Raw genomic sequence first — 20907 nt, 5'->3', positions numbered from 1 at the left:
GTAGATCAAAAAAAATTAACGGCAAAATCAGAAAATTTATAAATTTAAAATAAGTTAATAAATTATTTAGAATAAAATTTAAAAAAATGCGCGTACTAATTTTTTATTGATCTAAATTCGCATTTTGAAATTTTTATTCTTATTACATTTTATTCATTTATTCAATAATTTAAAAAATTGCCACTTGTCAGTTACATTCACACTCATAAAATATTTCACTAAATTTAAATATAAATATACTTAAACTAATCTTAAGGTTGTACATAAATCAAATTACATATATCAGATATTTTGTTTTATTTTATAGCAGCATAATATTTGTAATTTACTTATAAAAATATTAAAAATAGGAAATACATATCAGTAACTTTTTAATCAAAATTAAAGAAAAAAGACACAAAATTCTATATGACAGTCTGAACAGTCAGTAGTTGACTATAAAATTAAACAGTTATTACTAATTATACTGATAAATTGCAATATAATAATTTTGATACGTGTGAATGTCGCGGACATCAGACAAATTTAATATTATTAATAAATAGAGTAAATAATTGACAAAATAAAATTTAGAAAAATTACACATTTAAAAAATTAAAAAATCAATAAGTACATTTTTTATAAATATTTTTTTTTTAATTATTTACTCTATTTATTTATAGTTTTAAATTTGTCTGATGTCTGCTACATTCACACTCATGAAGAAACAATGATCCTGAAATTAGCAGAGAATTAACAATTTTCGATTCATTTTCAATTAAAAAAAACTAAAAATATGCACATGTAGAAAATAAAAAAAGCGGTAGGTGTTATTTTCTGAAATAATTTTTTTTCTTTAGATTTCTGGTTTTAAAAGATCCAAAAATTATTAGACGTCGGCTAGTTCCAGTATCATAAGAAACATCATTCATATTTTGTCGAAAGCTCATTGAATATCATTATCATCAACATGAAGATAAAATTCTTAAATCTCTGGATGTTAAATAATAGTTTAATTGACTTATAACATCGAATGGCAAGTTACCATAAAAAACAAGAGAAAGAATTTTATTAGATTTTTCTAATAGTTGTCGTCTTCTTTGTGCTTCATCTAGGCGGTAGATGATCATTCCACCATATAATGGGAATTGTAATGATAACATTTCGCTGTCAAATCTGACGTGAAAATTAGTATTGCTCAATCCTAAAGCTGTTTTATGCTTGCTCTTAGATATCACATCGTAATATGATAAGTTAGTATTCACGATTTTTGTTCTTTTCATCAGTTCAACTTCATTTAGGCACTTGGCATACAGATTATTAAATTTTTCGTCACTTAGATCGTGTAAGTTATCATAATCAAGATGTAAATTAGCAGCTTTCAGTTTAACAACATGTTCCATAATCATTTTTCTGATAGAGTCGTCGATATAATAAGAAACTCCCCTACTGCCATACTTCTCAACTTTAATTTTAGCACCTGCATTAAGAAGAACTTGTACAATAGACATATCACCTCTATTGACAGCATAATCAAGGGCAGATGTATTCTTTGATAGTGCATTAATATGAGTAAAATTTTCGCTCATTAGCAATAATTTCACTTTCTCGAAATTCATATATTCCGATTTCACAGCAGCATGCAGAAGAGTTTCATCATAACCAAGCTCGCGAGTATCAATGCAATTGACATTAACTTGGGTAGACAATATCAGCTCCAACATTTTATGACTCTGATATTTAATAACGTCGAAAAGAAATAGTGGATTATTCATCTCAACCAACCTCACGTCAACCTTCTTTTCAATCAATAGTTTTACCATTGCAGTTTTTTTACAGCTAATGGCTAACTGTAATAAACTACATTGTGAATCACTGATATAATTAGTAATTGAATTGCAACAATTATTACGCTTTGTAGCCCATTCTCTACGACGGCAAAAAGCATTTATATTTGCACCGCGATTTATCAGATATACAGCGATTCGATAGTCGCCGTTCATGATCGCATATTGCAATGGCGAGTAATCTTCAACAGAAGATAAATTGATGTCAGCACCATTGTTCAATAATATTTTGACTAATTCAAGACTTTTAATCTCAACAGCAATACAGAGAGCTGTTACTCCAACTTTAGTAATGAAATTGACATTTGCTTTATTTTTTATCAGTAATTTCACCGCTTCTATCTTTCGACAACGAGCAGCAATATGTAATGGTGGGACGCTGGAGGAAGGATTTATGTTAGCACCAGCAGCTAATAATATTTTCAACAATTCAATACTTTCATTCTCGGCAGCAATACCGAGAGCTGTTACTCCATAATAATTAATGTAATTAACGTCTGCTTTATTCTTGATCAGTAATTTAACTATTTCTTTGTTTTGACAACCAACAGCAATATGTAATGGTATTTTATTGTCATAAGAAGTATTGACACGCGCTCTCTTATTAATCAAATACTCGGTCATTTTGTAGTTGTTTTTACGAACTGCTGTATGTAATGGTGGCTCGCCTACCAATGGATTAACTCCGGCCTCATTAGTATGGATTAATATTTCTAATATTTCAAAGTTATTCTTTTCAACAGCTGCAACACAAGGTGAACCCCAGAAGTTATCAATCTTTACCTTATTATCTATAAGTAGTTGAACTATTTCTTTGTTTCCATTATTAATGGCATAATCTAATGTATTATTATAATCTTTAGTATTAATCTTCGCTCCATGTTCTAATAAGCACTTAGTTATTTCGTAGTTTTTATTACGAATCGCTTCATGTAACGGTCGATCTTTAAAGTAATCAGATAAATCGACATCGATGTTAGAAGCGTTGACTAATATTTTTACTATATTTAAGTTACCAATTTCAACAGCTTTATAAAGAGCTGTCGGAAATGATCTTAATGAATATGTCTCTTCAACAATTTTATTAACATCGACTTTATTGGCAATTAATAACTCGACTATTCTTTCGTTCTCATTCTCAACAGCACGATATAATAGTGTTTTATTATCAAAACATGTATTAACATCAGCTCCGTGATTGATTAAGTGTTTGGTAATTTCATAACTATTTTTATCAACAGCCATAAATATTAAAGATTTTTCGTAATGAAATTCATGGATATTAGCACCAGCATCCAAAAGTAATTGGAATATTTCTACATTATCATTTTCTATCGCTGTTGTTAGACATGCAGGTTCAGGAGAAAATGGTCTGTCATTAACATCAGCTTTATGTTCAAACAGTAATCTAACGAGTTTACGTAATGGTGTTATTCTCCGTGCGCCAGTAATGAAGGTATTAGCGGAAATGACGTTAGCGCCATTAGCAATAAGATATTTCACAATCTCATAGTTATTGTTTTTAATCGCTTGATTTAATGGTAATCCATAATTAACATAGGCACCGGCATCAACCAATATACGCACCAATTCAAAGTTATCTTTTTCAACAGCGACTTTAAGAATATTGTCTCCGTTTTTTAAATTAACGTTTGCTTCATTTTTAACAAGTAATTCTGTCATTTTTTTGTACCCTCTTCGAACAGCGATTTCTAATGGCGTTTTTTCCCAAAATGAACCATTGATGTCAGCGCCATCGTTAATCAAATCGTCAAAAATTTCAAAATTATTTTTGATAACAGCCATATGCAGCGGTGGTACGAGTTCGTCAGCAGCCAACGGATATATTTCAAGACCAACGTCAAATAATAATTCAAAAATTTTAAAAGTACTATTGTTCCAAGCAATTTTTAAAAGTAGTATCAAACTTTTTTTGACAGTAATTTTAGCTTTATCAAGTAACAACTCCACGATTTCTTCATTTCCGTTAATAACAGCAATCTTTAACGGTGACAGATTGTCATCATCAAAGACGTTAACGTCAGCATTGTTCTTAAGTAATAAGTTTATTATTTTTTTATTTTTCTTCGTTACGGAAATGTGCAATGGTGTTTGTCGTCTGCCATCAAGAGAATTGACATTCGCTCCGGAACTGATCAAATATTCCGTGAATTCATAGTTTTCTTGTAAAACAGCCAAATGTAGTGGCAATAAATTGAGGGAATTTAAACCAGCGATCGCGTCAACTAACATTTTAAATATGACAAAATTGCCTTTTATAATCGCTGCTGAAAGAGCTGTCTTGGCGGCTGCTACTTCAATATTAATGTCTGCTTTATTTCTGATTAATAATTCAACGATCTTCATATTTCCATTTTCAACGGCAATTATTAATAGTGTTTGATTGTTGTAAATACTATTTACATCAGCTCCTTGTTCGATAAGACGTTTAGTCATTGTGTAGCGTTTTTTTTCAACTGCCACGAATAACGGTGGCAAATTTACCGAATTTACTTCAGCGTCTGCATCCAATAGTATTTTGAATAAATCAAAATATTCATTTTTTATGGAAAAAATTAGAGCCGTTTCATCATTTTTCGTGACTACATTAATATCAGCGTTGTTTTCAATCAGCAGTTTCACTAAATTTTTATAATTTTTTTCAATGGCGATCTGCAGAGGGCTCTGATTTTCTTTCGTCAGAGCATTTACTTCGGCTCTTTGTCTGATAAGAAATTCAGCAATTGCGTAATTATTTTGATCAACAGCCAAGTGTAGGGGAGTATTATTATTATACGTGATATTTATCTTAGCGCGATGATGAATTAAAGTCTCCACTAATCTGATATTACCAGATCTAATAGCCAAAAAAAGTGCAGGTTCACATTTTGATGTATAAGTATTGACAAGAACGTTATTTTGTAAAAGGTAGTTGATTAATTTCCAGTCTTGTTTTTTTATCGCAAGTTGCAAAGCTGTCATCTCTTCCCCCAGTTCGTCTTTACATTTTGTATTAACGTCCATAGTTCCTTGCAGAATCTGATAACGAACTGTCTGATATGGCAATTCCGATGCAGTCTGTCGTCTAATCATTTTACAATAATTATCTATATTTTTTGTTTTTATTTATTCCTACAAAATAAAAAAATAAAAACTTATACATTATTGTCATTGTTTTTAGACCCATGTTTAAATTGAACATAAAATTTTACTTTACCACTATTGACTAATTAGCGCCGAAATCCTCTCATCCGATTTCGATGACCCAGTGATTCATGGGGTCCTGGAAAAAAGTAACACAATCCTTGAGATTAAATTTAAAATTATTATCTAAATTTATTAATTTTCAGCTGGAGTGAGAAAAAAAAAATATAAACGACCAAGGGAAGCAGAACAGCCGATTTATAATTTTAAATTAAAACTTATTTATAAATTCAAATTATTACAGTGATTAAATCAATTTAAATATTAAAATGTCTAAGCAATATCACACGATACAAAAATTATCATTTGAATAATTAATAGTTTTTATTAAAAATAAAAATTTCTCACTATCGAGTATAACTTCTCTTAAACTCAATTGTTTCTTTAAATTCACTTGAACCACAAAGAGATTTACGTGCAGTTGTTTTACTTACACTTGTAATTTTACTTACTTTTTTAAAATAAAATTAATAATTTTTTTTCATTAATTATTACGATGTGTGAATACTTATTGTCAACATGTGGTCTTTAATAAAAAGTTATAATTAAATACCAACTAGCGGATCGCTATCTACTAAGTATACCCCAAATATACACGGTGTATACGCGGCGTATATACACTGAGTATACACCAAGTTTACACCAAAAATTTTTTTCTAAGTCCCATTTTCATAAAAATTTCTAAGTGCTGTAAGCAGTCAAAAATTTTTTAAGTGTGACTGGAAAAAAATTTTTTATAACAAATACATATTTTTTTTCAATATTTAAAATATAAATAATTAGTCATGCTATAAAACAATAAATGAAAAAATTAAAATTATTTCTTAAAACTACTCTGGTTTATTTTTCTTTTCCTCCATTTTATCACTCCAAAAATATACTTTCAAGATCTAAATATGATCTTTTATTTAAAAAAATGAATATTTAATGTCAATTTATACCTTTATTATAAAAAATAATTTAATAAAACTATAAATATTGTTTTTTTTACATTTTATAGACATGTAATAAAAAAGATAACCTCGTTCGTAGTAGGTTAGAATTTGAGGGTCAACAACTTCATCACACCTTTAAAATTGAGCCTAGTTATTAACTCTCAAATTTTAGCAACAAAACTCATTTTAATATTTTTTATAAGTATATTAAAATTAATTTTAATTAAATATTTATCTATCCATACATTTTTAACTAAATTTTTTTACTGACATGATAATTAATGCACAGATTCAATTGCCGCACCTTCTAACGTCAACTGCTTAGACTACACCACGTGGTTAGGGAATTGTCGCAATGTTAATTTTCATACAGCGTTGCCAAATTTATAGACAATTTATGACAGCCACACTAGCTATCTATATTTCGATTCCGTATATGTGGCAACGTTGAGAATAAAATTTTACTGTCTAGTTTGATCGCGCTTGCGGGGAATCGCCGTGATTCGACGTTCATTCGACATTTATTATTTAATATATAATGATTATGAATAATTATAACGTTTAATGTATGTCAAATAGATCAAAGAAGGAATAGCTGAATTGTTGAAAGACAAAAAAAATAATTTTTTTTTTTATATTACAAAATAAAGAAAAAAAGCGGGGAATCGCTCATAGCGCGACCAACGAAGGGTTAAAAAATGGCTTCCTCAGCCACCTACGACTAAATCATTTTTTTTTATTCAGTTAATAATTCCTATGTTTTTCAAATTGCCATTAATTAGGCTGAGAATAGATTACTATAAATTAAGAAAAAGTCGATTTTCTTATTAAAGTTATAGTTTTTTAAGTAAGTTAGAAAAAAGTTGAAAAGGTCAGAAACTGGGTCATGGTCAACAACAGGGTCTTTTACCTTATGTGTATGTTTTTTTTTATTTTTCTGAAAATTTTAATTTTTTTAAAAATGTTAATTTTTTTTCAAAATTTGATTTTTTTTTTATTTCAATTTTTTTCAAAAAAAATTTTCTTTACAACGTTTGTTCTGAGGATCCAGAAGTCGACTTCACAAATTTTTTTAGTATATACTCGGTGTAAACTCTGTGTATATCGTGCGCATATACACCGTGTAAATTCAGTGTAAACTTTGAGTGTATTTGGTGTATACTCAATATGCACCGAGTATACACCAAATAAACCCCTAATTTACTCTGACACTAGGTATATATCGAGTTTACACTAAGTTTACACGGTGTATACGGATCCGCTAGGGAAATGTATTGTAAGATAAAAAGTACCCGATCACTCGATGTATTTGTATAGATATTTTTAGTAAAATTTAGTAAATATCGATTTACAAATCCATGAGTGATCGGGTACTGGGTCTTTTACCTTACAGAAAAAAAAAAAACATCACTACAAATAAAAAATACGATATTTGTGATGAGCGTGAATATAGCAGACATTAAAAAATTTAAAATTATTAACAAATAAACTAAATAATTAATAAAATAAAATTCAAAAAAATGCGCATTTGAAAAATTAAAAAGTTAATAAGTGCAATTTTATAAAAAATGTTTTTAAAATCTTTTACTCTATTTAATTACAATTTTAAATTTGCCTTATGTCTGCTCCATTCACACTCATTATTTATCGCGTACTACTTGCATACAGTAATTAGGAAATAATTTTTTTTCAGCTACACTAAGTAATTAAATGACGGAAAATAATAATACTAAAATCTTATAACGATGACAAAAAGTATACTTACGCGCAATAGTAATAAAATTATCACTAATAAACCTCAGTACGGCGTTATTCGTTATTTTAAAAAATCAAATTAATAAGCCGATAATTTTCTAACATAAATTATTCAAAGAAATTTTAAAGACATTGCTTTGTGTCAGCGACTCTGTTATGTTTGAACTGGTCTGGAACTGGACAAGGAACTAGTGGAAATACGCTAACGCGCATAACATTAAATCTTGCGCTAACGTACCCTGATAGCCATACATTACTCAGTAAAGTCTACAGAGCAAATACACATTTTGTAGTTTTTATTCCACCCTTATTTTATTTATTATTCAAAAATTTAAGAATTTGACGATTGTCAGTTATATTCACACTCATAAAATATTTAATTGAATTTAAATAAAGAAATTTTAAGCTGCTACATAAATTAAATTACACGTATAAGACATTTTGTTTTATTTCATAGCAGCATAATATTTGTAATTTAAATATCTTCAACAAAAATAGAAAATAAATATAAGCAAAGCTTCTTAATCAAAGCTTAGAAAATAAATAGAGTTAGAAAATATTATATGACAGCCTGAATAATAAGTAGTTGACTACAAAATTAATCAATCATTTCTATTCATACTGATGAATTTAAATATAATAATTGTGTGGTCTCTTTGTAATGTAAAAATATCATTAATTAAATATTTAGGTTTGTCTACGCAATACTTAACTTGTAATCAATATAAAAGTTTTATATTAAAAAAAAAAGTGTTCTATTTTTAGTAAAATCACGGGGCTGCATTTTTCGTAAACCTGAATTTATTACCTTTTCTGAGTAAAGTTTAATATTGAATGTATTTTTTTATGAGAGTATTGAAAAATAAAACAATTTTCTACATAAAAAAAATCATAATTTATATTTTGTCGAAAGCCCATTAAATAGTTTTGTCATCAACGTGAAGATAAAATTTTTAAATCTCTAGATGTTAAATAATAGTTTAATTGACTTATAACATCGTATGGCAAGTTACCATAAAAAACAAGAGAAAGAATTTTATTAGATTTTTCTAATAGTTGTCGTCTTCTTTGTGCTTCATCTAGGCGGTAGATGATCATTCCACCATATAATGGGAATTGTAATGATAACATTTCGCTGTCAAATCTGACGTGAAAATTCGTATTGCTCAATCCTAAAGCTGTTTTATGCTTGCTCTTAATTATTACATCGTAATATGATAAATTAGTTTTCACGATTTTTGTTTTTTTCATCCGTTCAACTTCTTTTAAGCACTCGGGATATAGAATATTAAAGTTTTCATTACTTAGATCGTGTGAGTTTTCATAATCAAAATGTAAATTAGCAGCTTTTAGTTTAACAATATGGTCTGTAATCATTTGTCTACCAGTGTTACGATAACCCATATTTGCCTTAGCGTAATACCTGGGAATTTTAACACCTGCATTTAGAAGAGCACCTATAATACAGATATCATCACTATTGACAGCATAATCAAGGGCAGATTTACCATCAGTTGTTAGTGAATTAATATCAATAAAATTTTCGCTCATTAGCAACAATTTTACTATTTCATGTTTCGAATATTTTAATTTTACAGCCGCATGCAGAAGAGTTTCCCTACAACCAAGCTTGCGAGTATCAATGCAACTGACATTAACTTGAGTAGACAATATAAGCTCCAATATTTCATGACTCAGATATTTAATAGCATCGAAAAGAAATAGTGGATTATTCTTCTCAACCAAACTGATATCAACCTTATTTTCCATCAATAGTTTTACCATTGCAGGTTTGTAATAGTCAATAGCAAACTGTAATAAGCTACATTGTGAATCACTGATACAATTAGTAAATGAATTGTAACGATTATCACGCATTGTAGCCCATTTTTCACGACGGCAAAGAGCATTTATATTTGCACCGCGATTTATCAGATATTCAGCGATTCGATAGTTGCCTTTCATGATCGCATGTTGCAATGGCGAGTAACCTTTATCAGAAGATGAATTGATGTCAGCACCACTATTCAATAATATTGTGACTAGTTCGAAACTTTCTATCTCAACAGCAATGCCAAGAGCTGATACTCCAGATTCAGTAATGAAATTAACATTTGCATTATTTTTGATCAGTAATTTCACCGTTTCTATCTTTTGACAACGAACAGCAATATGTAATGGTGGGACGCTGGAGGAAGGATTTATGTTAGCACCAGCATCCAATAATGTTTTCACCAATTCTAAACTTTCATTCTCGACAGCAATACTGAGAGCTGTTACTCCAGATTTAGTAGTGAAATCAACGTCTGCTTTATTCTCGATCAGTAATTGAACTATTTCATTGTTTTGACAACCAACAGCAATTTGTAATGGTGGGAAGATGGAGAAAGGATTTATGTTAGCACCAGTATCCAATAATATTTTTACCAATTCTAAACTTTCTTTCTCAACAGCAATACCGAGAGCTGTTACTCCAGATTCAGTAATGAAATCAACGTCTGCATTATTTTTAATCAGTAATTTAACTATTTCTTTGTTTTGACAACCAACAGCAATATGTAATGGTATTTTATCGTCATAAGAAGTATTGACACGCGCTCCCTTATTAATCAAATACTCGGTCATTTTGTAGTTGTTTTTATGAACTGCTGCATGTAATGGTGGCTGGCCTACAAGTGGATTTATTTCGGCGTCATTAGTATGGGTTAATATTTCTAACATTTCAAAGTTATTATTTTCTATCGCTGTTATTAAACATGCAGATTTAGGAAAAAATGGTCTGTCATTAACATCGGCTTTATATTCAATTAGTAATTTAACAATTTTTTGGTTTCCTTTTCCAACAGCACGTTGTAATGGTGTAATTCTCCTTACTCTACGAATTAAAGAATTAACGGAACTACCGTTAGCTCCATTAGTGATAAGATATTTCACAATCTCATAGTTATTGTTTTCAATCGCTTCATGTAACGGTGATCCATAATTAACATTGGAACCGGCGTCAACCAATATACGCATCAATTCAAAGTTATCTTTTTTAACAGCGACTTTAAGAATATCTACTCCGTTTTTTAAATTAACGTTTGCTTTATTTTTTACAAGTAATTCTGTCATTTTTTCGTACCCTCTGCAGACCGCAATTTCTAATGGCGTTTTTCCCCAAAATGAACCATTGATGTCTGCGCCATCGTTAATCAAATCATCAAGAATTTCTAAATTATTTTTAATAACAGCCATGTGTAGCGGTGGCACGATTTTGCCAGCAGCCAACGGATATATTTTAAGACCAACGTCAAATAATAATTCAAAAGTTTCAAAATCATTACTGTACCAAGCAATTTTTAAAAGTGATTCCAAACTTTTTTTGACAGTTATTTCAGCTTTATCAAGTAATAGCTCCACGATTTCTTTATTTCCGTTGATAACAGCAATCTTTAATGGTGACAGATTGTCATCATCAAAGACGTTAACATCAGCATTGTTCTTAAGTAATAAATTGATTATTTTTTTATTTTTCTTCGTAACGGAAATGTGCAATGGTGTTTGTCGTCTGCCATCAAGAGAATTGACATCAGCTCCGGAACTGATCAAAAATTCCGTGAATTCATAGTTGTCTTGTAAGACAGCCAAATGCAAAGCTGTTTGAGCGGCTGCTATTTCAACATTAATGTCTGCTTTATTTCTGATTAATAATTTAACGATCTTCATATTTTCTTTTTCAACGGCAATTATTAACGCTGTTTGATTGTTGTAAATAGTATTTATATTTGCTCCTCGTTCAATAAGACGTTCAGTCATTTTGTAGCAATTTTTTTCAACGGCCACGAATAACGGTGGCAAATTCACCGGATTTACTTCAGCGCCTGCATCCAACAATATTTTGAATAAATTAAAATTTTCATTTTTTATGGAAAAAATTAGAGCTGTTTCATAATTTTTTGTGACTCTATTAATATCAGCGTTGTTTTTAATCAGCAGTTTCACTAAATTTAAATTATTTTTTTCAATGGCGATCTGCAGAGGGCTCTGATTTTCTTTAGTCAGAGCATTTACTTCGGCTCTTCGTCTGATAAGAAATTCAGTAATCGCGTAATTATTTTGATCAACAGCCAAGTGCAGGGGAGTATTGTTATCATACGTGATATTTATCCTAGCGCGATGATGAATTAAAGTCTTAACTAAACCCACATTTCCGGATCTAATAGCCAAAAAAAGTGCCGGTTCACATTTTGATGTATAAGCATTGACACCAACGTTATTTTGTAGAAGATAGTTGATTAACTTCCAGTCTTGTTTTTTTACCGCAAGTTGCAAAGCCGTCATTTCTTCCCCTGGTTCTACCTCACATTTTGTATTAACGTCCATAGTTCCTTGCAGAATCCGATAACGAACTGCCTGATATGGCAATTCCGATGCACTCTGTCGTCTAATCATTTTCTATATTTTTTGTTTTTATTTATTCCTACAAAATAAAAAAATTTTAATTTATATATTACTGTTATTGTTTTTGGACCCATGTTTAAATTGAAAATAAAATTTTACTTTACCAGTCACTATTGACTAATTAGCGTCGAAATCTTACCACCTGATTTCGATGACCCAGTGATTTACGCAGTCCTGGAAAAAAGTAACACAATCCTTGAGATAAAATTTTTAATTATTATCTAAATTTATTAATTTTCAGCTTTAGTGAGAAAAAAAAATATAAACGACCAAGGGAAGCAGAACAGCCGATTTATAATTTTAAATTAAAACTTCTTTATGATTTCAATTTATTACAGTGATTAAATTAATTTAAATATTAAAATGTCTAAGCAATTTTACAAGATACAAAAATGATCATTTGAATAATTAATAGTTTGTATTGAAAATAAATATTTCTCACTATCAAGTATAAGTCCTGTTAAATTGAATTGTTTCTTTAAATTCACTTGAACCACCAAGAGATTTACGTACAGTTGTTTTACTTACACTTATAATTTTACTTTTTTTTTTTAAATAAAATTAATAATTTTTTTTCATTAATTATTATGATGTGTGAATACTAATTATATGTATAGTTTTTAATAAAAATTTATAATTAAATACCAAGTAAAAAATACAACTGCCACTCAATTGTATATAATCTGAGATGATATATATATATATATATACGGTGTACCGCATACCATAAAAAAATCGAATGCGCATATAATGCGTAAGCTAATCATGAAATTTGATTTCTCACAATAAACATACGATTACCATACCTCCACCATTGATGTTTGAAAAGTTTCTTACTGGAGTCTTTGTATAAATGTATTGTAAGATAAAAGATCTAGTACCCGATCACTCGATGTGTTTGTATAGATATATTTAGTCAAATTTAGTAAATATAGATATACAAATCCATGAGTGATCGGGTACTGGGTCTCTTACCTTACAGAAAAAAAATAAAACAAAACTACAAATAAAAAATACGATATTTATGATGAGTGTGAATGTAGCAGACATCAGAGAAATTTAAAATTATAAATAAATAGAGTAAATAATTAATAAAATGAAATTTTTAAAAAATGCGCACTTGAAAAATTTTCAAATTAACAAGTTTTTTTTAATTTTTACGCTATTTATTTACAATTTTAAATTTGCCTGATGTCTGCTACCACACTCATTATTTATCGCGTACTACTTGCATATAGTAATTAGGAAATAGATTTTTTTTTCAGCTACACTAAGTAATTAAATGACGAAAAATAATAATACTAAAATCTTATAACGATGACAAAAAGTATACTTACGTAATGGTAATAAAATTATCATCAATAAACGTCAATACGGCGTTATTCGTTATTTTAAAAAATAAAGTAAATAAGCCGATAACTCTAACATTAATTATTCAAATAAATTTTAAAGAAATTGCATTGTGTCAGCGACTCTGTTATGTTAGAACTGGTCTGGAACTTGACAAGGAACTACTGAATCAGTAGAAATACGCATCACATTAAATCTTGCGCGCTAACGTATTTATATTAATTCCGTACCCACGATGTCTATGACGATTAAGAAGATACAGGTGTCTCGATAATACAGATCTCCGATGGTACAGATCGACTTTCTTAATTACTGACCAAAGATCGAAAAAAATTATGATCCTAAAGTTAACAGACAATAAAAAATTTTCGCTGTTTTTTATTTTAACAATTTAATAAAAAGTAAAAAAACTAAAAATATGCACATGTAGAAAATTCAAAAAACTATAAGTGCAATTTTTTTTATAATTTAAAAAACAAATTCCAAAATTATTAAATATCGGCTAATTTCAATACCATAAAAAATGTACGGCAAAATGCATAAGTGTGAATGTAGCAGAGATCCGACAAATTTAAAATTATAAATAAATAAACTAAATAATTAATAAAATAAAATTTTTAAAATTGCGCATTTGAAAAATTGAAAAATTTACAAGTCTATTATTTTTTAAATTATTTACTCTATTTATTTATAATTTTAAATTTGTCGGATCTCTGCTACATTCACACTCATAAAATGTATTTGTATAAACACGTGCAACACGTGTAGTAACGATCAGCTGATCCCATTATTTAATTTTCCACAATACAAATAAAATAAAATTAAAATAAAAGTCAATTAAAATGTCTGAAGAACCTAAATCAGAATTAGAAAGAATTTTCGACATAGCTAAAAAAGATGACAATTTAATAACAATCGGCGCTACAGTTGACACCGGTAATTTTTGATTTATTAAATAATATTCTATATCATAACAGGCATAGCCTTACTTTTACTACACAAACAAATAATAAGTCCATATGTTTAATGATGTTTAGTTATTTATAATTATTTTACAGGATTCGAATGGCAGGCCATTGACGAGTGCAGAGAAAAAATATCACAGAACTTACGGGTTTTTAAAGATCGAGGGAAAATATATTTTAACATTCCAATAGATGATTTTTATAAGGTCCATTACATTAATAATTTTTTTTACTAAACTATCCAGCTGCCAGTCTCATTAAATAATTAATTATATATATTTATGGGCCACAAAATATTTAAAAATTCTTCATTGGTTCCATAATAATTAAATTTCACTTCAATGCTGATAATTATTGATAAATTACATTGCAAAATGAAAATAAGTTGATTTGAAGTAAAATACCAGCAGTCAGTCCCTAAACTTTACTAGTTTTTTTTCAAAATTATTTTATTATTAAAAAACCGCTCAGAAAAAAATAATTTCTTGGTGCAAGAAATATTTTCCACTATAAATTTAATGAAAAAAATTTTCTCAGAACTAGAAAAATTTTTTCTTGACTCAACAAAATTTTTTTGAGGTAAAGAAAAATTTTTATTATCAATTTATATCACAAAAAATTTCTCAGGACAAGTGGGAATTTTTTTTAAGTGAGTAAAAATTTCTCTTGCCAAAAAATCTTTTTTTTCTGTACGAAAATTAACTGGAGATTGACAATCTGATACTTGAATTAATTAATGATCCTGAAATTAGCAGACAATTAAAAATTTTCAAATTTTGTATTCAACGATTTAATTTAAAAAAAACTAAAAATGTGCACATGTAGAAAATTAAAAAAAATATAAGTGCAATTTTTTCAAATATTTGTTTTTCTTTAATTTATCGAATTTTAAAAAATTCAAAATTTAATAGACGTCGGCTAACTACGAGTGTAAATATAACAGACATCAAACAAATTTAAAATTATTAATAAATAGATTAAATAATTAATAAAATAAAATTTGAAAAAAATGCGCATTTACAAGATTTAAAAATTAATAAATGCATTTTTTTTTTAATTATTTACTCTATTTATTTAGAATTTTAAATTTGTCTGATGTCTGCAACATTCACACTCGTGGCTAACTTTAATTTCATATCAATTAAAATAATAAATGAATTTTTTTTTAACAGGTCGAAGAATTGAAATCAATAGACAATGTTTATATACTAGCTGATGTTAATTATTATTCATATAACAAAAAGGACAAGGAGTACAATTTCAAACTTCTTAAAGACTCGTTATTAAAAAATAAGTCACAATTAGACAAGAGTGTAAATGCGTGGAAGAAATTTACTAAATTTCCTGGGAAAATATTTCCTTCTATTGAAGAGTACGAAAAAGTAGTAGACGCTCACAAGGCAGCAAAAGAAGAGAAAAGAAAAAATCCAGCTGATGAAATATCCGTGCCGGGTAGAAAAAAACGAGGGAAAGAACCAGCGGCAGCAAATGAAAATGATATTTTGTCTTATCGTGTTTCCTGTGAAAGGTCCGGAACTCATGCATTTGAATCACAGGAAGTTGCTGTTAATTTAGGCGGAGAGTTTAATGATTTGTATCATTGGATTGTTGATCTGACGGATTATCAACTGGAAATTTTGTACAAAATAACTCATGGCGAGACAATATTGCATTTACGTGTTACTAATGAGTCACTGCATCGGAGAAATATCGCGTTCTTTGGTCCTACAACCTTGAGAGCAACAATTTGTTACAATTTATTGCGACTGGCTAAACCCAAACCCGGTGAAATTATTATCGATCCAATGTGTGGTGGCGGATCTATTCCCATTGAGGTAAAATATTTAAGTTTTCCCTGATAGCCACACTCTAAATATAATTGCTTAGCAAGTTCTGCAGTGAAACACTTACGGCTAACTTAACGACAAGTTTCTGGCAAGCCTCGGCTGGATAATACTTGCGTGCAAATTGATGCAAATCTACTGCCCTCACCTGAATGTAATTTAACAGAAAATCTTGCTGTCAATTTAAAGTGAAACTTTCAATCAACTTAACGTCATTGTTTGACAGTAACACTTGTAGTCAAATTGAATTCAAGTTACAGACAATTTACTGTCAACTTAAAGGTAACTGCTTGCTCTCCAACACTTTCTTTTGAGTTGCCTTCAGAATACGGCAGTAGCTTGAAGTTAACTTGTGGATGAGGTGGCTATCAGGGTTGTAATTAAAAATTTAATAATTTATATTTATACTGTCATTTTCTTTTTTTTTTTTAAAATTCAGGCAGCAAAAGAATTTCCATTGTGTTATATAATTGGTGGAGATAATCATGAAAAAGCCATAGAAAGATCAAGATTAAATTTAGCAATGCTACCTAAAGCTTATAAAACAGATTTAATCAAATGGAATTTGGAAAAATTACCGTTCAAAGATTCATATGTTGATGCTTTTGTAACAGACATGGTAATTTTTATAATTTTATACTGGCAAAATTTATTTTTAAATAAATTAACCGTAAAAAAATTAAACATCCACAAGCTAAAATATCTTAAGACAAAAAATTTTGAAAAATATATCTAGTATATTGATATATTTAGTTACTGTGATATTTAAATTTCTTAAAAAGTTGATGTACCTGAAGATCGAAACGTTTTTCGCGTAACGGAAATAAAAAAAATTTATGATCCTGAAGTTAGCAGACAATTAAAAATTTTCAGATTTTCTTTTCAAACAAATCAATTGCAATAAAAAAAAACTAAAAATATGCACCTGTAGAAAATGATGAAAACTAAAGGTGCAATTTTTTAAAAATAATTTATCGTTTGTAAAAAAAATCTGAAAATCATTGGACGTTGGCTAACTTCAGTATCATAAAAAAATTTATGTAATTTTACTTTAAAGGTGACTTGAGGGGTAGTTAGGGGTGGCCTGCAATTTTCGGCTGACGTGCTAAACTTTTCAGAAATCGAGATCCAGTAGATTTTTTTTATTTTTCATTTAGTTTTTTTATTTCCGTCCTGCAAAAAACGTTCCGATCACATTTAGCTTTTTTATTATTAAATATTTTGTCTTAACGATTTAATTTCTGGATATTTAATGACATAATTAAATGAATTAATAAATGAATTTATTTTAAAGCCGTTTGGTAAAAGAATGGGATCAATGTCAGACAATCGAATTCAGTATAAAAAATATTTAATAGAACTAGGTCGTGTTGTTAAAATGAAATATGGACGATTAGTTTTATTGACTTACGATCGAAGAAGTATTACTGTGGTAAGTTTAATATTTTAATTTAATGTAATTAATAATTAACAAGTAAATATTAAAATTTTTTTTAAATATTTAGGCTTTAAAATCAGCCTCAGATTTATTTAGAGTAAAAAAAACTTTGTCTATAAGTATGGGAGGACTCAATGCAGCGGCTTACGTTTTAAAACGTACAAATTTATCATACGATAGTTTTGTCTCAAGAGTAAAGACACTCGTTGAGCCAAGAAAGTCATCGTCGTCTTCCGATCAATCAGAGTAATAAATTTAAAAACTCAAATATTTTATACTTAATTATTTTTTATTAATAATTAATCCTTATAGTCTATAAGTTTTTAAAGACAATAAAAAAATATAAATTACAAGAAGAATTTTCTTCTACTTGTTTCCAGAGCATGACGACGACCTTGAATAATCCATTCATAATCTCCGTATTTACTATCAAAGGTTCCGTGTTGAAGTGATCGTAATTTCAAAGTGAATCTTGGTCCCAGTTCACGTAATTTAGCTTTACCTTTTTCTAAATCAAACTCATATCTGAAAGTAATTCAATTAAATGAAACAATTCCTTTACGATAAATCAAATTAAATATTAAAGTATGAATAGAAGTATACCTGTGATGTCGGAAAAATATGTAATCACGTTGATTGTGGAAAGTAACAGCTCGGCGACCTTTAAATTCCGGCTGATAATGAAAGAGAGCACCCAGCATACGTCCAATAGTGTGACCCAATCGTGTAGAAAAATTATTTAAAATAACTTCCGGTCTGTGAGTTGTGATTTCTTTGTGACTTCGCTTCAATTCAGGAGTTATTTTAACATTACTGAGTTTAAATAGAGCTGTTGGACCATCTGGTAAATGAATGACCAGCATACCATCTAAAAAAAATATAAAACTTTAATAAACTAAAATATTATTTATTATCAGGATTATATGGTTCTGAAGTTGGCAGATAATTAAAAATTTTCGGATTTCTTTTTTCAACAAATCAATTACAAGAAAAAAAAAACTAAAAAATGCACATATAGAAAATTAAAAAATCTATATGTGGAATTTTTTAAAATATGGATTTTTTTTTAATTGTCTCTTTTAAAAAAATTCAAAAATTATTAGGCATTGGCTAAATTTAGAATCACGATAATATGACCCTGGAGTTAGCAGTTGATTAAAAATTTTCGGATTTTTTTATTATTTTTATTATTTTTTTATTATTTTTATTATTTATAGGTGCATTTTTTTTAATTATAGTTTTTAAAATAAACTATCAGACGTCGACTAACTTTAGAATCACGATAATAGTATTGATGTGAACTGACGTCTAATAATTGGGATGTTTTTCAAAACGATAAATTATAAAAAAAAAAAAATATTTCAAAAAATAGCACCTATAGTTTTTTTAATTTTTTGAATGTGCATATTTTTTTTTTTTTTCCTTTTGTAATTTATTTGTTACAAAAAAGTCCGAAAATTTTTGATTGTCTAAAAACTTGATGATACTGAAAGAAGCAGGCATCAGACAATTTTATAATTTTTATAAACGAGTTACTCGTAAGTAAAATATATTTTTGTATTATGCACAAAAGTATTTTTTAAAAAAGTTGTTTACGTGAAATTTTCTAGTTTTTTCTACAAATATTTTATTCCTTTATTTAAAAGAAATAAATTTTCTAGTCTCTGCTACTTTAAGTATCATCAAACTCAGGATCGTATCAGGATAAATAATTTAAGTAAATAAAAAAAAACATACTTGGCTGACATTGATTCTCATTTACAATAACAATATCAGTAAACCCTCGAGCAGTCGCAGACTTCACCATTTTTTTAACACCCGAGCGATTACGATAAAGTGAAATTGAGTTGGGAATAATGCGCGTTAATTCACGACCAAAGATTCTTGTTTTTCTCGTAGGATTGTCAGAATAAGTTATCAGAACCTTTGGTTCGTAATCCTTTTGATAATAAGCAGCAAATTCATCATTCATCAATTCAGCTTTCAGCTCAGCATTCTCTTCATCATCTAGGTCACCTTTAATCATGGTCTCATCTTTTTCTCTCAGACTTTCGATGGTATGGGTGACACCTTTTGGAGCTCCTTCTTGGATCCGGGTCTTTTTGGCCTCTTTTTTCGCCTTCGCCTTGGCCTTCATCATCTTCTGGACTTTCATTTGTCTTACGGCTTTGCATTTTATGTGATTAAAATTTGTGTCCGATGGAAATCTAACCTTCTTGTCATCTTTATCACTTTCTTCTACTTTTATTTTATCACCTTCTTCACCTTCATCATCTTTTTCTGGCTTTTTACGGCGCAATGGATTTTTACGCAAATCTTTAACTTTCATATTTATTTTATTATATTTATTATTTTAAATAATAATTCAAATTTCACTGATGATTTAAATCACCCACGTGTGTTTACTTTCAACCTCAACACAACTTACTATTTCTAACCTATACTTTTATTTCTGTTAAAAAAAAAAAAAGAAAATATCACTACCGCTTCCTGCTGGTTAAATTTTATACTTCCAATTCAAATATTCGTAAATTTAAGCGCGTTTTCAGACAATGCCCTTCCTCCCATTATTTAAAAATATGCGATATCTATGATACTTAAGTTAGCCGAGGTCTGATAATTTTTGGATTTTTTTAGCAACGATAAATAAAGAAAAAAAAATATTTTAAAAAATGCACCTTTAGCTTTTTTTAATTTTCCACACATGCATATATTTAGTTTTTTTTTTTTTTTTTAATTAATAACTGTACTCAAATTTTATTAATTAATTGTAAAGAGTTAAACGAACTCGGTTGATGATCCTGAAGTTAGCAGAAATTTAAAAATTTTTGAATTTTTGTTTTTCAACAAATCAATTGCAAAAAAATAAGCAAATGTAGAAAATTTTAAAAAATACAGGTGCAATTTTTAAAAATATTTTCTATTTATGGTTTATCGTCTAAAAAAAAATCTCAAACTTATTAGACGTCTGCTAACTTCAGTATCATCTTGATTGAATAAATTTTTGCATAAAAAATTTTGAAATTCGAGCTATAAAATTTATATGAAGATTTTACTGAAATTTACTCTGACAGTCAAGTTAGCAACAAGTTGGCGACAATCTACTGCCGCAATCTGCCGTAAAGTTGGCCGCAAAGTTGTCATTTA

General features: G+C 28.6%; 4 protein-coding genes across 9 annotated transcripts; 1 reads left to right on the top strand and 3 right to left on the bottom strand.

Moving 5' to 3' along the window:
* Window positions 1-652: 652 nt before the first annotated feature.
* On the bottom strand, window positions 653-8187 carry LOC130663791 (putative ankyrin repeat protein RF_0381). Of its 5 annotated transcripts, none has more exons than XM_057463258.1 (3): window positions 7731-8187; window positions 5044-5109; window positions 653-4958 (listed from the first exon to the last, which is right to left on the bottom strand). In XM_057463258.1, exon 3 carries the CDS (start codon window positions 4917-4919, stop codon window positions 945-947), a length of 3975 nt encoding a protein of 1324 aa, XP_057319241.1. In that variant the 5' UTR covers window positions 4920-4958; window positions 5044-5109; window positions 7731-8187; the 3' UTR covers window positions 653-944. The 5 variants fall into 5 exon arrangements, with proteins under 5 accessions (XP_057319241.1, XP_057319238.1, XP_057319240.1 ...); XM_057463255.1 differs by lacking the exon at window positions 7731-8187 and adding an exon at window positions 6237-6298; XM_057463257.1 differs by lacking the exon at window positions 7731-8187 and adding an exon at window positions 6211-6278.
* Window positions 8186-14009, bottom strand: LOC130663792 (ankyrin-3-like). 2 transcript variants are annotated; one of them, XM_057463259.1, is made up of 3 exons: window positions 13501-14009; window positions 12268-12337; window positions 8186-12182 (listed from the first exon to the last, which is right to left on the bottom strand). In XM_057463259.1, exon 3 carries the CDS (start codon window positions 12152-12154, stop codon window positions 8654-8656), a length of 3501 nt encoding a protein of 1166 aa, XP_057319242.1. In that variant the 5' UTR covers window positions 12155-12182; window positions 12268-12337; window positions 13501-14009; the 3' UTR covers window positions 8186-8653. The 2 variants fall into 2 exon arrangements, with proteins under 2 accessions (XP_057319242.1, XP_057319243.1); XM_057463260.1 differs by lacking the exon at window positions 13501-14009 and adding an exon at window positions 12970-13072.
* Window positions 14010-14252: 243 nt separating this feature from the next.
* Window positions 14253-18279, top strand: LOC130663793 (tRNA (guanine(6)-N2)-methyltransferase THUMP3-like). Its single transcript, XM_057463261.1, has 7 exons — window positions 14253-14449; window positions 14572-14684; window positions 15651-16313; window positions 16762-16941; window positions 17617-17754; window positions 17828-18006; window positions 18141-18279. Exons 1-7 carry the CDS (start codon window positions 14356-14358, stop codon window positions 18145-18147), a joined length of 1374 nt encoding a protein of 457 aa, XP_057319244.1. The 5' UTR covers window positions 14253-14355; the 3' UTR covers window positions 18148-18279.
* LOC130663794 (probable ribosome production factor 1) lies at window positions 18029-20198 on the bottom strand. Its single transcript, XM_057463262.1, has 3 exons — window positions 19498-20198; window positions 18364-18628; window positions 18029-18285 (listed from the first exon to the last, which is right to left on the bottom strand). The coding sequence occupies exons 1-3, from the start codon at window positions 20087-20089 to the stop codon at window positions 18108-18110; spliced, it is 1035 nt and encodes a 344-aa protein (XP_057319245.1). The 5' UTR covers window positions 20090-20198; the 3' UTR covers window positions 18029-18107.
* Window positions 20199-20907: the final 709 nt, after the last annotated feature.

This window comes from Microplitis mediator, chromosome 2, assembly GCF_029852145.1.
Source record: "Microplitis mediator isolate UGA2020A chromosome 2, iyMicMedi2.1, whole genome shotgun sequence".
NCBI lineage: Eukaryota > Metazoa > Arthropoda > Insecta > Hymenoptera > Braconidae > Microplitis > Microplitis mediator.
The sequence above is the reverse complement of the archived record's forward strand: the minus strand, read 5'-3'. Positions and strand labels throughout refer to the sequence as shown.